Genomic DNA, 17,498 nt, shown 5'->3' with positions numbered 1-17,498 from the left:
TGATAATAATCATAATGGTAATTATAATGCTAATGCTAATGGTAATAATAATGATAACGATAGGCTTTAACTAGCATTACAATAATAATAATGATAATAATAACAATAATAATAACAATAACAAAACACCCGTGTAGCAGGACCCTCCGCATTTTAGAAATTAAAAAAAAAAAAAAAAAAAAAAAAAAAACATTAAACAAGTATTTATTCATTTGACTCAAACAAACATTTGTCTTTACCTGTACAAAAACATTTAGGATTAAGCCAGATTAACAGCAAATAACATACAATTCTTGCAATCTGATATTACTTTAATCTATACAGATTAGAGAATCTCTTTCTTTCTAAAGAGTATTAGTATTTAATCTATTAGCTACGTTATTGTAAAAAAATAAGAAAATGGTAAGAAACATAAATTAATGATACGATAATTTAAAAATACAATATAATAGAAGGTGATTTTCATATTTAAAGAAATAATGATTGTATTTTTTTGAAAAATAATTTTAAAATATGTAAAATTTAAAAAATTCTCCTCAGTTAAATGTAAACGATTTCTGTGTTTTTTATCCTTTAAAAAAACTTCACTTAAAAACTCTTTCTCTCTCTCTTTTTTTTTTTTTTCTCCTTTTTTTTTCTCTATCCTATTTTCTTAAATCCTTTTTCCTTCTCTCTTTATTCTCTTTCTCTTTTTTTCCCTCTCTCTCTCCTCTCCATCTCTTCCTTCTCTCTCTCTTTCCTCCTCTCTGCCTCCTCTTTCTTCTCTCTTCTCCTCTCTTTTTTCCTCCTCCTTCTCTCATCTCTCTCTTTCTCTCCTTTCCCTCTTTTCCCTCACTCCCTCTCCCTCTTTCCCCTTTTCCCTCTCTCCCTCTCTCTCACTCCTTTCTCCTCTCTCTCCTTTCTCCCCTCTTTCCTCTCTCCTATTCTCTCTCTCCTTTTTTTCTCTTTCGCTCTTTCTCTCTCTCCCTTTTTCCTTTTTTTCTTTTTCTCTCTTTTCTCTCTCTTTCTCTCTCTCACCTCCCTTCTCTCTCCCTCTTTTTCTCTTCCTTTCTCTCTCTCTCTCTCTTTCTCTCCCCCTTTTTTTCTTCTCTCTCGCCTTTTTTCTCTCTCTCTCTCTCTATCACTCTCTCTCTCTCTCTCTCCCTCTCTCTCTCTTCTCTCTCTCCTCTCTCTCCTCTCCTTTTCTTTTCCCTCCCTCTCTCACCTGAAATTAAACGCCCAGGCATTGTTTTTAACGGCAGGGGGGTACATTTTTACGGGAACACAAAAGCGGGAGAAGTCGCTGTACAAGAACATGTATATGTATATAATTTGGTGTGTTGGGGGTGTTTTTGTGTGTGGGGTGTTTGGGGTGTGTGGTGTGTGTGTGTGTGTGTGGGTGTGTGGGGGGTTTATGTTGTGTATGTGTATATGAAGTATTTATATAAATATATCCCCTACATTCTAACAGAAAGCAACCCCATATAAAAAAATAAAAAAAAAAAAAAAAAATAAAAATAATAAAATAAAATAAAATCCAATGTGAGTGCGTCATAAAGCGAGCCAATGACACGAATATCCTGAAACTCGATGATAAATAACTCACACACACGCGTCATCAACCGAATTTTTCACAAAGCAAAATTTATCACGAAGGAAAAAAACGCTCTTAACATGCTCATAACCCGAAAGTTTCTTTACGGAACGAATTTTCTTCCTTAGATAATGGAATTATAACATAATAAAATAACATTGTATTGATACGGTAAAGGTTACGGTAATGATATATACAATTATGATGAAAAAATGAAGAATAAAAATAAATAATGTTTAATTTAAATAATAAAAATTTAAAAAAAAATAATAATAAAAAAATATAAACCAAAAATTTTAATAATAAGTTAATTATTATAATAATTATAATAAATGTTTAATAATAAAAAATATGTTATAAAAATATGATGATAAAAATAAATGATGATAATAAATAAAAAATATTAAAAAAAAAAAAAATTGTAATAAGATAAGAGAATAAAACAATGTAATTTTGAATAAAAATTTAATGTATTAAAAATAAAATATAAAATATGATAATGATATAAATAGTAAATTTGATACGTATTTTGGATGTATAAAACAATAAAATAAAAAATAATAATAAAAAATAATAGATTTTAATAATAATAAAAATAATAATAATAATAAAAAACAAAAAAGAAATAGTGAAATTGTTGAAATATAAAAATAAAATAATATAATAATAATATTTGATAAAAAATCCCCGTACAATAGCTAGTGGTAGAAATTATTCATGATAAAAAATAAAACCAGATTTGACAACAACAACAACAAAAAAAAAAAGAACTAACAAAAGCCCCTTCTTAAACAGAACAAAACAGTTCAAAGCAACAGACCACTTCCTTGTTGGGGCCGACATGCGTTCCGTTGTTTAATAGACCCACGGATCCACCAAAAATGATTATGTGAGTCTCATTCGATATCCCTTTTAAAAAAGCCGCCTCTATGATAAAAGGGTTGGCTGTGCGGTTCGTGTGGTCCAAGTAGAATTGTGTTGTTGTTGTTGTTGTTTTTGTTTGGTTGTTGTTCTATTGGTTTTTTTGGGGGGTGTTTATTTTCTGTCTTTGATTCTGGTTGTCTTTCTTTTTCTTTCTCTCGATCTTTCTCTGTTTGTCTGTCTGTCTGTCTTCTGTCCACGGGCTCTCTCTCTCTATCTATCTATTTATCTACTGTCTACTATCTATCTATCATCTTCTCTCTCTCTCTTTCTCCTCTCTCTCTCCTCTCTCTCCTCTCCTCCTCTCCTCTCTCTCTCTTCTCTCCCCTCTCTCTCTCTCTCCTCTCTTCCCCCCCTCTCCTCTCCCCCCTCCCTCCCCATTCCTCCCCCCCTCCCCCTCCCCTCTTCCCCCCTCCCCTACTCTCTTCTCCTACATTCTACCTCTCTCTTCTTCTTTCTATTTCAAGAAAAATTGAAAGTTATGGAGCTCACAAAAGAGAGAGAGAAAATGAACACCAGTATTTTTTTGCATCCTTTAAAATTATTTCGGCAAAAAATGTTTCATCTGTGTAATTTCATAACTATGCACGTTTTTTTTAAAGCTTTTCATCTTTTTTTTTCCTTTTTTTTTAGGGGGGGGGGGGGGAGGAAGAGCTTAGCTTCCCGCTGGGAGAGAGAGAGAGAGAAGAGAAGAGAGAGAAGAGAGAGAGAGAGAGAGAAGAGAAGAGAGAAAAAGAGAAAAAGAGGGGGGCGTCCCGGAGGGAGAAGGAGAGAAGAGAAAGAAGAGGAGAAGAGAGGTCGAGGGAAAACAAAGCAAAGAGAGAAGGAGAGAGAGAGAGAAGAGAGAGAGAGAGAGGAGAGAGAGAGAGAGAGAGAAGAGAAAAGAAAACAGAAGAGAGAAGACAGAGACAAGAGAGAGAAAAGAAAGAGAGACAAACGAACGGGGGGGGGAAACAGACAGACAAAAAAAAAAAAAATATGGAACAACCTAGATATATTATATATAATAACCAAGAACTAAAAAGACAGAAAAAACACGAGAAATAATAAAGGAAACTACTTCACAAAAAACATAAGACCATCGCCCGCAGACAGAGTACATAAGCGGCAGCGAATTAAGGAGAGGAGAAGGGGAAAAAAACTTTTTGCTTCTGTGTCCCCCCGTCCCTTTGCTCTCTTGTGACAAAATATCTGTGTGTATATATAAATTTTGTTTTTTGTGGTGTGTGTGGGGTTTAAATATATATTATATATATAATATATATATTTAATTTTTTTTTTGTTGTGTGGTGTTGGGTGTGTGGTTTGTGGTCTCTGTGTGTGTGTGTGTGTAAATTTTTATAATCTGTAAAGTATTTTATCTTTTTTTATGTATTTTATGGTTTTATATATTAATTATATATTTTTTAATAAATATATATATAAAAAGAATATAAAAATATATATCCTATATAGTATATAGTAATATTAATAAATAAAAATATAAAATATATATATAAAAATATATCATTGGGTATATATATGTTATATATGAATATAAATATATAAAAAAATAATATATAATATAATATATATTATAAATTTATACAAAAAATATATATATTTATTATGTATATTTACATATATATATAATACTATTTTTGTATATACATATAATATAAATTTTCCTATTTGCACATTCCTTTTGTTGGGCCCCTTTTATTCTACTATCTATCTCTCTCTCCTTCTCTCTCTCTCACCTCTCCCCCTCTTCCCCCTCCTCTCTCCCCTCCTCCCTCTCCCTCACTCTCTCTCTCCTTCTCTCCCTCTCTCTCTCCCCCTCTCTCTCTTCCTCCCTCTCCCTCTCTTCTCTCCCTCTCCCCTTCTCTCTCTCTCTCCCCCCTCTCTCTCTCTCCCCCTTCCTTCTCTCTCCCTCTCTCTCTCTCTCTCTCTCTCATCCTCTCTCCCCCTCTCTCTCTCTTTTCTCCTCCTCTCTCCCCCCTCCTCTCCCCTCTCTCCCTTCTCCCTCTCTCTCTCCTCTCTCTCCCCCTCCTCCTCTCCCCCCTCTCCTCTCTCTCCTCTCTCTCTCTCTCCCCTCTCTCCTCCCCCCTCCCTTCCTCCCCCCCTTTCTCTCTTTCTCTTCCCCCCCCCCCCCTCTCCTCTCTCTCCCTCTCCCTCCTCCTCTCCTCTTCCTCACCCATCCCTCTCTCCCACTCCTCCTCTTTCCTTCCCTCCCCCCCCTCTCCCCCCCCCCCTCCTCACTTTTCTCTCTCTCTCTCCCGTCCTCTCTTCCCCTTTTCTCTCTCAATCTCTTTCTCTCTCTTCCCCACCCCCCCCCCTCTCTCCTCTCTCTCTTCACTTCTCTCTCTCTCTCACTCTCTCTCTCTCTCTCTCTCTCTCATCTCTCTCTCTCTTCGTAAATTCTACAGGAGGCCTTTCCTTGCGGGAAAAACAATTCATGGTCTTTCAACTAAAAATTAAACATTTCGCCGATAAACCGAGTCTATTTTAAACTTTGGGTATGTTACCTTTCATCTCTTTATTCCCCTTTTTTTTCCCTTTCCCAACCCCCCTTTTTTCCCCATTAATTTCCTCGTCGTGTGTGTGTGAGTGAGTGAGGGAGAGGGAGAGTGAGAGTGAGAGTAAGTGAGAGTGAGAGTGAGAGTGAGGTGAGAGTGAGAGTGTGTCGGTGCGTGTGCGTGTGCGTGTGCATGTGCGTGTGCGTGTGCGGGTGCGTGTGCCTTCCTGTGCGTGGGGCGGTGCATGTGTGTGTGTGTGTGTGCGTGTGTTGGTGGTGTGTGGTGCATGTGTGTGTGTGTTGTGTGTGTGTTGTGTTATTGTGTGTGTGTGTGTGTGTGTGTGTGTGTGTGTGTGTGGGTGTGTGTTGTGTGTGTGTGGTGTGCACAACAATGCATCTATCATGTATTGTTTGGTGTAAGACCATTAAACACACGGATTTACTAATCATAATTAAGAACCTAACAAATGCAAAAATCAAAATGAACAACACAAAAAAACCCATGGCGTAGGGAAATCAATAAAAACTCACTGTAAGATAAGTAAAAAAGGGCTTTTTAATATTATGTTTTAAACTTAAAAACATTAAGATTATTAAAAAAATATGACGTAAAAAATATATGTAAATCTTTTTTTTTAAATTATTTTTTGCTCTCCCCCCCACTCTCCCGTCCCCTCCCCCCCCTTTACCCCCTCCTCCCTTCCCCTTCCTCCCCTCTCCCCCCCCTTCCCCCTCTCCCATCACCCCTCGCTCTCTCTCCCCCCTCTCCTCTCTCTCCCCTCACACCCCTCCCCCCTCTCTCTCTCTCTCTCCCTCTCCCCCGTGCTCTCGCTCCCTCTCCCCACCCCTCGCTTTTCCCGCTCGCCCCCCGCTCCCCGCTCCGCTCTCAGCTCTCCTCCCCCGCTCCGCTCTCAGCTCCGCTCTACCCGCTCTGGGCCCCGCTCCCCCGCCCCTCGCCCCCTCGCCTGCTCTGCTTTTCCGCTCTCTCTGCCCTTTTCCTTTTCCTCTGCCTTCCTGTCTCTGTCTCTGTCTCTCTGTCTCGTCTCGCTGTCTCTGCCTCTATCTCTTTTTCCCCCCTTCCTCTTCTCTGTCTTCACCTCTCCTCTTTCTCTGCTCTCCTCTCTAATCCCCTATCATCCCCCTCCCCTTCCCCTTCCCCTTCTCCCCCCTTTTCCCCCTCCTCTCTCTCCCAGTTTGCCCATTTTCCTTCTCTGCCCCCTCTCTTTCTCTACCTCTCTCTGTCTCCTCGTCTCTTTTCCCTCTGTCCTCTCTCCCCGTCTTTTCTCTTCCTTCTCTGTCTCTGTCTCTGTCTCTGTCTCGTCTCTGTCTCGTTTTGTCCCCTGTCTCTCTCTGCTCTGCCCTCGGGTCTTTTCCTCTGCTCTTCTTTTCTCATCCTCTTCTCTCTCTCCCCTCTGTCTCGTTCTTTTCCTCTTCTCTGCCCGCTCTGTCCCGCTCTGTCTCTGTCTCTGTCTCTGTCTCCTGTCTCTGTCTCTGTCTCTGTCTCTTGTCCTGCTCGTCTCGTCTCTGCCCTCTGTCTCTCTTTTCCTTCTCTTCTCGGCCCTCTCTCTTTTCTCTTCTCTCCTTCCCCCGTCTGTCTCTCCCCTCCTGTCTCTTCTCTGTCTCTGTCTCTGTCTTCTGTCTCGTCTCTGCCCCTCTGTCTCTTCCTCTCTCTCTTCCCCCTTCTCTCTTCTCTTTCCTCTCGTCTCTCCTTTTCCCTCCCCCTCTCTCGCCCCTCCGCTGCCCTTTTCTTTTCCGCCCGTCTCTGTCTCTGCTCTGTCTTTTTGCCCTCTGTCTCTGCCCCTCTCTCTGTCTCTGCTCTGTCCTTTTCCCCTCTGTCTCTCTCGTCTCTGTCTCTTCTCTCCCTTTCCTCTCTCTCTCCCCGTCTGTCTGTCTCTTCTCTCTCTTCTCTGTCTCTGTCTCTGGCCCCATCTGTCTCTGTCCTCTGTCTCTGGCCCTCTGTCTCTGCCCCCTGGTCTCGCTGGTCTCGTCTGGGGTTCGGTCTGTCTCGTCTCTGTCTCTGCTCTGTCTCTGTTTTGTTCTGCTCTCTCTTCGCGCTCTGCGTCTTCTCTGTCTCTGTCCTGTCTCTGTCTCGGGTCTCTGTCGCTGTCTCTCGCCTCTCTCTTCTCTTTTTTTCTCTGGGTCTCTCTCCCCTCCTCTCTCTCTCTCTCTTCCCCTCCCCTCTCCCTTTTCCCCCCCTTGTCTCTGCTCTCTTCTCCCTCCTCCTCTTCCCCCTTCCCCCTGTCTCCTCCCTCTTCACTTCTCTCCCTTTTCCCCTCTTCCCCTCTTCCTCTGCTCCTCCCCTCCTCTCCTCTCATCTTCTCCTTCCCTCCCCCCCCTCCTCACCTCAACTCCTCCTCTCTCTTTTCTCTCTCGCCTCATTTTTCATTTCTCCATTCAAAAACCATCACCGTTGGTTTGGTGGAAGCAGCGTGGAAAAGAGAAAGTAAAAAGGATTTCGCGGTGGGGAAACTTTTTTCTCTCTCTCTTTCTTTTTCTTCTTTTTTTTTTTTCTTTTTTTTTGGACTTCTGACTTGTGTTTTTGTTTGTCGACTTTCGTAACAAACCCGAAAATCCATTTATTTAAATCAATAGACGAATTATATAACAAAAATAATAATAATAACCCTAATAATGCTTTGTCAGGAATTCCCAGACAGCCTGTGAGAGCAAAAATCAAAATTAAATTTTCTTTTATGAAAATAAAATAAAATAAAATAGAAGCAACTTATTAAACAAAAATCTACCTTCACGCTATCGCTTCCTGTACGTATATATACGGACATTGAGTACACATAAAAATATACACAAACGTAAACACATATATCCTTCTCTTCAATACATCAGAATTATATACGTATATGTTAACGGGTGATAATAACAGAAACAACAACAATAACAACAATAATAATGATAATAGATGAGAATGCTATGATTAAGAAGAATTAGTAGCTGTAGTTAAATGAAATAGTATTAAAACAGACATAGTAGAAACAGAAGCAGTAGATCAAGTAGTATGAGCTGTAGTAGTAACTGAATAAGTAATATCACACTAAAGAGTATAATGATAATGATGATGATGATCATAATGATGATAATAATGATATTAACATTAATTATAACAATAATAGTACTGATGATGGTAATGATAATGATAATAATAATAATATTAATAATGATAATAAGATTAATCATAATTTTTATTATTATTATTATTATTATTATTATTATTATTATCATCATTGTTATTATTATTAATATTACTATCATTACTAAAGGTTTAATTGTTATTATTATCATTATTATTATTATTATTATTATTATTATTATTATTATCATTATATATTTTTTATTATTATTATCATTATTATTATTATTATTATTACTATCATTATTATTATTATTATCATTATGATTATTATTATTATAATTATTATTGTTATCATTATTATTATTACTATCATTATTATTATTATCATCATTATAATTATTATTACTATCATCATTATTGCCATCACTATTATTAGTATTGTTATCATTATTATTTTAATAAGTTATAATAATAATAATGAAGATAATAGTAGTAATGAAAATAATAAAAGTAGTGATGATGATGATGATGATGATGATGATGATGATGATGATGATGGTGATGATGATGATGATGATGATGATGATGATGATGGTGATGATGATGATGATGATGATGATGATGGTGATGATGATGATGATGATGATGATGATGATGATGATGATGATGATGGTGATGATGATGATGATGATGATGATGATGATGATGATGATGATGATGATGATGATGATGATGATGGTGATGATGATGATGATGATGATGATGATGGTGATGATGATGATGATGATGATGATGATGACGATGATGATGGTGATGATGATGACGATGATGATGGTGATGATGATGATGATGATGATGATGATGATGATGATGATGATGATGATGATGATGATGATGATGGTGATGATGATGATGATGATGATGATGATGGTGATGATGATGATGATGATGATGATGATGACGATGATGATGGTGATGATGATGACGATGATGATGGTGATGATGATGATGATGATGATGATGATGATGATGATGATGATGATGATGATAACAATAATAATAATAATAATAATAATAATAGTAATAATAATAAAAGTAATAATAATAATGATACTACTACTACTAATAATAATGATAACATTAACTAACACAAATAATAATCATAATTATATTGATAATAAAGATTATACTGATGAAAATAACAATAGTCATAGTAAAAATACTACTAATAATAATACAATAATAATAATAACAATAATAATAGTAATGATATTAATAATAATAATAATAATATAATTGTTATTATTATTATTATTATTATTAAAGAAATTATAATAACAATAAAACAATGATAACAATGATGATGATAATAATGGTAATAGCAATAAGGGTAATAGCAATACTAATAATAGTAATTTTGATGATGAAAATAATAATAATAATAGTGATAATTATAATAGTAATAATAATAATAATAACAATAATAATAATAATAATAATAATAATAATAATAATAATAATAATAATATAATGATAATAACAATTAAAATAATAATAATAATAATAATTAATAATAATCATTATTATAACAATAATGATAATAGTAATAATAATAATGATAACAATAACGATGATAAAAGAATAATGATAAAGATAATGATAATAATGATAATAATGATAACGATAATAATGATAAAACTATCTATCTCTCTCTCTCTATCTCTCTCTCTCCCCTCTCTCTCTCCCCTCCCTCTCCCCTCTCTCTCTCTCCCCTCTCTCTCTCTATCTCTCTCTCTCCCCTCTCTCTCTCCCCTCCCTCTCCCCTCTCTCTCTCTCCCCTCTCTCTCACCCCTCTCTCTCTTTCCTCTCTCTCTCCCCTCTCTCTCTCTCTCCCCTCTCTCTCTCTCCCCTCTCTCTCTCTCTCTCTCTCCTCTCTCTAATACTAGTAATATAACAATAATAATAATGATAACAGTAATAACATAATTATGATAATAATGATGATGATGATAATAATAATAATAATGATAATAATGATAATTATAATAATAATAACAATAATAAAATTATAATAATAATATTAGTAGTAGCAATAATAATGATAATGATACTGATAATAATGATAGCAATAATAAAAATGATAATAACAATAATAATGGTAATAACAGCAACAACAGCAATAACAACAACAACAACAATAATAATAATAATAATAATAATAATAAGATCATTATTATTATTTTTATTATTGATAATGAAAATGATAAAAAGGATGATGATGATGATAACAATAATAATAGTAATAGTAATGATAATAATAATAATAATAATAATAATAATAATAATAAAGACAATAACAATAATAATAATAATGATAATAATAATAATAATAATAATAATAATAATAAACATCATAATAATAATGACAATAATAATAATAATAATGATAATAATAATAATAATAATAATAATAATAATGATAATAATAATAATAATAATAATAATAACAATCATGATAATAATGACAATAATGATAATAATAATAATAATAATAATAATAATAATAATAATAATAATAATAATATCAATGATAATAATAATAATAATAATAATAATAATAATAATAATAATAATAATAATAATAATAATAATAATAATAATGATAAGAATAATCATCATTATCATTGTTATCATAACAATAATACAAATAACAGTAATAAGTATATGAATAACGTAGAATGATAATGATGATGATAGTAATAATGATATAAATAGCACCAGTATACTTGTGTGACTTCTGTAAAATCTATGTGATACTAAGCGTTTCGCAGAGTACAAGAGAAAAATTATATTTTATCATAACCTTAAATGCTGCGATTATGCTTTTGTTATATATTTGTTCTATATATCTCCATAGTCAACTAATGCATAGAACAGCATACGAATACAGCACAAAAACTAGTGGAAAAAGGAAAAGGAAACGTTACCGAATAGCGATCCTTTACAAATATCGAAATAGACTGGTGAAAAGTCGTTTGTTTACAAGTAAGCGCTCCGAACCTACGCGTGTGCAGTGTTTTTTCTCTTTCCTTTTCTCTCTTTTCTTCTATCTCTGGCCCTTTTTCCGTCCCTTCTTCATTTAATTACAAGATGTCTCCTTCGTGCAGAGTGCCCGGCAAGAAAATGATTGAGAACATTTTTGAAAGTCATCTCGGGAAGAAAACACGAATTTCGAAAGACGTTTTGCCTCTTCTCCACCTGCAGTTTATTTTGTTTCTTAAGGAATTGGCTTCCATTTCTGACTTGGAGGCTTTCAAGTGAGGATTCTTTCTTTTTTCTTTTCTCTAGAGCAATGTTGAAATATTTTCCGTAATTGGTTTGTTTGCAATTGAGGAGTTATGTGTGTTTTGGACAGAATGCGGGGATCTCTGTAATCGTAGGGAGAAATGGTCTAAAAATAAGGCTAATTACCGTTATGATATGTTAACATGCAGGCAATTTCCTTCTTTTTACGACACTTGGATTATTTTCGTCTCTGAATTATTACGCATTCTTCGATAAACGTCTACAAACATTCTACCACGTATAATGGCAAGGCTGAGACAGTTCATCATTTGACGATAAATCACCAGCAATGTCTACAAGAGCTCACTAGTTTCTGGACTTTTGATTAGCGGATTAGACTATATGACATTTTATTGCATATTTTTAGATATGTGTTGTTATCTTTTTTTTTCTTCCTTTTTAATCTGAGGCGGGATCTTTGCATCTTTATAAAAGAAAGTCCATAATACAGTCCTAATCTTTGTCCAGACAACTCTTCAGGACAACGAGGCCTCGTTTTGCAACTCCTCTGATGAATAAATAACCTACCTGCAACTGACAAACCCAAAAGTACCCTTTGATTACAGTAATAATAAGCCATAAAATTATCTATCATCTTACGATTACCTGCAACTATCAGTGTTTACGTACGTATGTTATTGTGACGTCATCTCGTCCTGCTCGCCTGGTTTGCGGACAGTGACATGGACAACTTATCCCGGACGCGAAGTGAGGTTCCGAACGACCAAAACATCTTGTCCAAGTTGTTAGACGAGGAGTTCCGAACGTAGCATTAGCTTCACCATCGTCCAAAATTAATCCAAAGCTCAGGTCAGTGCCATCTAGGTTAACTATAATGGAGTTAGACCTGCATGGCACTATAAATTATCACCTTGACTTTTCCAGTTTGATATGTACATGTATTTGTAGCCAGAGGGACCGAAAAAACACACATGACGCTTCCAAGATCTGTCATATGTGTGTTTCCTCAATTGCTGTGATTAAGGTCTATGAATATTAAGTTCGTGAACTAATGCTAAAGAATTAGAGGCCAGTATGGTATACAGATGACTATAATGATTGTCTGTCGATATCTGAAAGGACGATACATCAAGGTGCATTATCACTGAGTACCCGGACATGAAAAAATGTTTTATTAATACGCCTAGCGAGTGAACGCCACGTATAGCATCTTAAGCTCGTAAATCGTTCATGCTTTATGCTTTTTAGAGGCAGAATGAAAGAAAACAGCAGTACCCGTCAGTTTATTTTTTCCCGAGTTTGAGGTTTGTTACGCGTTTAGAACGCGTTAATCTTTTCGGGGGGATAGATCCATTTCATCTATCCGTGACGCTAAGGGCCAGCTAGCTCGTGCCTGGCGTTTATTTATTTGTTTTCTCACGTGTGTGTTTGTGTTTTTATATAATATGTGTCCTACTACTTCTACTACTGAAATAAGTACTATTGATCCTTCCCCTCCTTCCCTCCCTCTTACCATCCCTCCCCTTCTCCTCCTCCTCTTCCTTCTCTCCTCCTCCTCCTCCTCCTCCTCCTCCTCCTCTTCCTTCTCTCACCCCCATCCTCCTCATCCTCCTCATCCTCATCCTCATCCTCCTCATCCTCATCCTCATCCTCCTCCTTTCCTCCTCTACTACTCTCCTCCTCTTCCTCCTCCTCCTCCTCCTCCTCCTCCTCCTCCTCCTCCTCTGCTCCTCCTCCTCCTCCTCTGCTCCTCCTCCTCCTCTGCTCCTCCTCCTCCTCCTCTGCTCCTCCTTCTCTTCCTCCCCCTCCCCCTCCCCCTCCCCCCCCTCCTCCTCCTCCTCCTCCTCCTCCTCCTCCTCCTCCTCCTCCTCCTCCCCCTCCCCCTCCCCCTCCCCCTCCCCCTCCCCCTCCCCCTCCTCCTCCTCCTCCTCCTATTACTACTACTGCCACGACTAAAGCTTCTCCCTCCCTCTTAACTCTTCGTCCTCTTCTTGCTCCACCCTTCTCCTCCTCCTTCTCCTCTCCCTCATCTTCCTCTTCTCTCTCTCCCCTCCCCCTCTCCCTCGTCCTTGTTTTCCCTTTCTCCACTCCCTTCTCCCCCTCTCCCTCCTCCCCCTTTCCCTCTTCCTCCTCCTCATCCTCCTTCTTTGCCTCTTTCTCCACCGCTCCCTTATCCTCCTCTTCTCTCTCTCTCCTCCCCTCTCCCTCTCCCTCTTCCTCTCCTTCGCCCTCTTTCTCCCTTGCCCTTTCCCCTCCACTCCCTCTTCCCCCTCTCCCTCCTCTCCCTTTCCCTCTTCCTCCTCCTCCTTATCTTCTTCCTCCTCTTTTTCTTCCACTTCCTCATCCTCCTGCTTTGCCTCTTTCTCCACCTCTCCCTCATCCTCCTCTTCTCTCTCTCCTCTCCCCTCTCCTTCACCTTCTCCTCCTTCTCCTTCTCCTTCTCCTTCGCCCTCTTTCTCCCTTTCCCCTCCACTCCCTCTTCCCCCTCTTCCTCCTCTCCCTTTCCCTCTTCCTCCTCCTACTACTGCTACTACCACGACTACGACTGCTCCCTCCTAACTCTATGTCCTCTTCTTCCTCCTCCTTCTATCCCCCTTTCCCTTTTCTTCCTCTTCCTCCTCCTCCTCCTCCCCCTCCCCCCTCCCCCTCCTCCTCATCCTCCTCATCCTCCTCCTCCTCATCCTCCTCCTCATCCTCCTCCTCCCCCCCTTCTCCTCCCCCCCTCCTCCTCCTCCTCCTCCTCCTCCTCCTCCTCCTCCTCCTCCTCCTCCTCCTCCTCCTCCTCCCCCCCCTCCTCCTCCTCCTCCTCCTCCTCCTCCTCCTCCTCCTCCTCCTTGCAGCTTTCGTTTTCCTCCAGGTGGTCGTTGCTCTTTCCTGTAGCCAAGGTCTGTCAACGTGTGTTTGATGATAATACTTGATGATGCAATAATCTTGATCCTTATGTTCATTGCTTACTATTCTAACGTCACAGTTTTGTTAAAAAATATATAGCTGATGAAGTCGCTATTATTTTAGATAAGATATAAAAGACGTGTAGAGTCTCTGTTATTTAAAAATATAAATAAATAATAATAATAATAATAATAATAAAAGTAGTACAAAGGTAGGGGAACTCTAGCATTCAACGGAGCATATCATGACCACATGTGTAAAGAAGCAATGTTGCAAAGTTGTGTTTTTATTGCTAATAAAAGGGCATGGAATCGCCAAATTATATACGGTGTGATTGGTTTGTCCGTCATAAAATACGCATTTTTATTTTGAAGTAAAATGGAAACCTGGAGTTACTGTTTTGGGAAATCATATAAATTAAGCAGATGGCGACGAAAGTTTATATACCGTATTCAATTCAGTTTTGCCGAATTAAAACTTTTTCTCTTATCCACAGCCATGTGTAGCCAGCGTGCAATGTTATATCAGATCTTTATATTTTTTTCATTTCTGATTTTTTTTTTTTTTTTTTTGTGTGTGTTTTATATTATTTTGTGTGGCATTTCATTTCCTCTTGCGTAGCATTCGTATGATTTTGTTTCTGGTTTATCTAATCTTGTTTTATCTTATTACAATTTAATTCGTTTTGTGAATTCCCTGCTGATATTAGATTTCCTACAGCCAGATTCATGAATATCTTGTCGTGTTTCTCAGTGAGTGTGCTTCAGTGCAAACAACAGCCCGTATCCCTTTCTCCTTCCATTGACGTTATCAGCAAATGTAAAGGATAGTAATGATAAAAATAATAGATATATCCGTTTATGAAACTGAATAAGCTCTCCATATTTATATATATATATATATATATATATATACACACACACACATAAACACACATAGATAGATAGATAGATAAATAAAATGTATTATATATGTATATACACACATATGTGTGTGTGTGTGTATAGATATAAAGATAGACTGTTAGGAAGATAGATAAAGATGATACTAAAATTCCCAGGAAGCCCTAGAAAAAATACTATGACTTTCACACCCCATCTCCTTCCCTCCATAATTAACACTTAATTGATTAGCTTTCTCAGAAAACTTACATATAAAGTAATTTTTTTCTTTCTGTTTTTTCGTCTCCCTCTATTAATTTAACATCCACTTTTTTCAGGCAGCGAAAGCGCGTTTTATCCGGAGAAGAGATCGACATGTGTGCGCCTTCGTTGCTGAAGAAGTACTGCGACGCGAAGAGGACGAGGCCGGCGCCACGACCCAGGTCCTCTCGGGAAAGCACCGATAGTGAATCCACTGATAGTTTGTAGAGTAATGAAGTCGACGGAAAATGGAACTTTCGATTTGAATTTTGGTTTGAATGTTGACGGTTAGAGGGAGAAACGTTATGGAAAAATGGAACTTCAATTTTGGTTTGGTTGAAGTTCAAAAGTTCACTGTTTATTAGAGGAGATTTGGTTTAAAATATTTTCTTGGTTTACTTTTTATTGTGTGTAACAATATTATCTGGGAACTGCTCTGAATTATGTTCTTGTTAAGTTAGATCTTTTTTCTTTCTTTGTAATGGTTTATTTATTTTTGTAAAAGGCATTTGTTGCTGTTGCCTTTCTCTGCCAGTTGTAATTGTAGATTATAAGTTTATTTTCTCAGCAGTAATTCGTTGTTGCGGAAAAGATATACAGGTACTGATTATTTCTTACCGTGAAGTATATATGGCGTAAAAAGAAAAAGGAATTCGGATTATTTCCTTGTAAAAGGATTTTTGCCATACCTGTTGCCATAGGGTATAGAGCTTCCAATGAAGGAATCGACTTAATTTTCATTGTTATATTTTCATTTCATCATTTTGTGTTCATTTTTTTTAAGGAAGGAAGAAAAGCTATTCAGAAAGGGACAAGTTGCTCTTCTTTGTTAAGCAATAAAAGTTGCTTTACCCATATAACAAAGGACTGTACTTCCACCTTCTACATTCTACACGCAGTTCTTGCCACATTGCCCACACCTGTTCCTCCTAAAATAGCATCAAATATGTAATCTTCGCTTCATCTGCTGAGGAAAATAAACCTTTTAATATTCTTCCTTACGCCTTACTTGCAATTGGTTCAATAGGAATCCTGCACAAGAAGCAAGAGGATTATGGACCCTGGATCACGTGGCAACAATCTACTGCAAATGAATTCACACTCGCAGCACTATCGAGGTCACGGGGCTTCTATGCCGTCAATGACTGGCCTTTTGATCTGTACAGGGTGTTTCCCCCTTACGGATTATGCGCTCTATGGAGATGACTGGTTTGTGGGTCCTCGTCGTATAATCACGTCTTTTGAGTTAATAATATGCGTAAACCGTAGTCTTTTTGAAATGACGGCTGTCCTTTGTGATGAGTAGGTTAGGAGACTTTACGTTTTCTCACAATTGCCTTTCGCGGAGAGAAAATTATGATATAAGGGGAGTTTCTGGTGAGAAGTGGTTGTGCAAGAGTGGGGACCTTGGTGCTGTTTTCATCAAAGCCCTTTCTGAGATTGGAAGTACAAGCAATAATGTGCAACAGGATTGAATCTTGCCGCTTGCCACCGAATGCTATTTATTGTTTGCAACATATTTCTCTCGTGTGAAGTTGTATATTTGGACTGTGATGTTGTATGTAAGATGCCACATATTGTCAAAATATTGCTCGGAGGAAGTATGCCTTGACGGAGAATATGTAAAGTAAAATGGGCCTACCAGACTCTGTGTTTGTTTCTTTCGACCCCAATGTTGGATTTATTACATTTACCATCATGTATTTTTTTCGTATTTCCCTCTCTTCCTTTCCCCTCCTTGGCCTGCTTACTCTTTTTCTTCCATTCCTATCTCGTGGCAGTATTTCTCTCTCTCTCTCCCTCGCGATCTCTTTTTCCTCTCTCTCTCTTTCTCCTTTCTCTCTTTCTCCTTTCTCTCTTTCTTCTCTCACTCTTTCTCCTCTCTCTCTTTCTCTCTCTCTCTCTCTCTCTCTCTCTCTCTCTCTCTCTCTCTCTCTCTCTCTCTCTCTCTCTCTCTCTCTCTCTCTCTCTCTCTCTCTCCCTCACTCTTTCTCTCTCTCACACTCTTTATCTTTCTTTTCAATCCATTTATCTATTCTCTCTGTCTCTCAATCTTTCTCCCTCCCTCTTTCCCTTCCT

General features: G+C 37.6%; 1 protein-coding gene across 1 annotated transcript; it reads left to right on the top strand.

Moving 5' to 3' along the window:
- Positions 1–11,134: 11,134 nt before the first annotated feature.
- On the top strand, positions 11,135–17,060 carry LOC125037511. Its single transcript, XM_047630671.1, has 2 exons — positions 11,135–11,396; positions 15,497–17,060. The coding sequence occupies exons 1-2, from the start codon at positions 11,230–11,232 to the stop codon at positions 15,645–15,647; spliced, it is 318 nt and encodes a 105-aa protein (XP_047486627.1). The 5' UTR covers positions 11,135–11,229; the 3' UTR covers positions 15,648–17,060.
- Positions 17,061–17,498: the final 438 nt, after the last annotated feature.

Source organism: Penaeus chinensis, chromosome 23 (genome assembly GCF_019202785.1).
Source record: "Penaeus chinensis breed Huanghai No. 1 chromosome 23, ASM1920278v2, whole genome shotgun sequence".
NCBI lineage: Eukaryota > Metazoa > Arthropoda > Malacostraca > Decapoda > Penaeidae > Penaeus > Penaeus chinensis.
This window is presented reverse-complemented; position numbering and strand designations above follow the sequence as displayed.

What these genes read in the sequence shown, in the direction of transcription:
- LOC125037511 (XM_047630671.1), top strand. Translation starts at nt 11,230, where the DNA reads ATGTCTCCTTCGTGCAGAGTGCCCGGCAAGAAAATGATTGAGAACATT. An exon ending in TCTGACTTGGAGGCTTTCAA is followed by an intron (nt 11,397 to 15,496) that starts GTGAGGATTCTT and finishes CACTTTTTTCAG; the next exon opens with GCAGCGAAAGCGCGTTTTAT.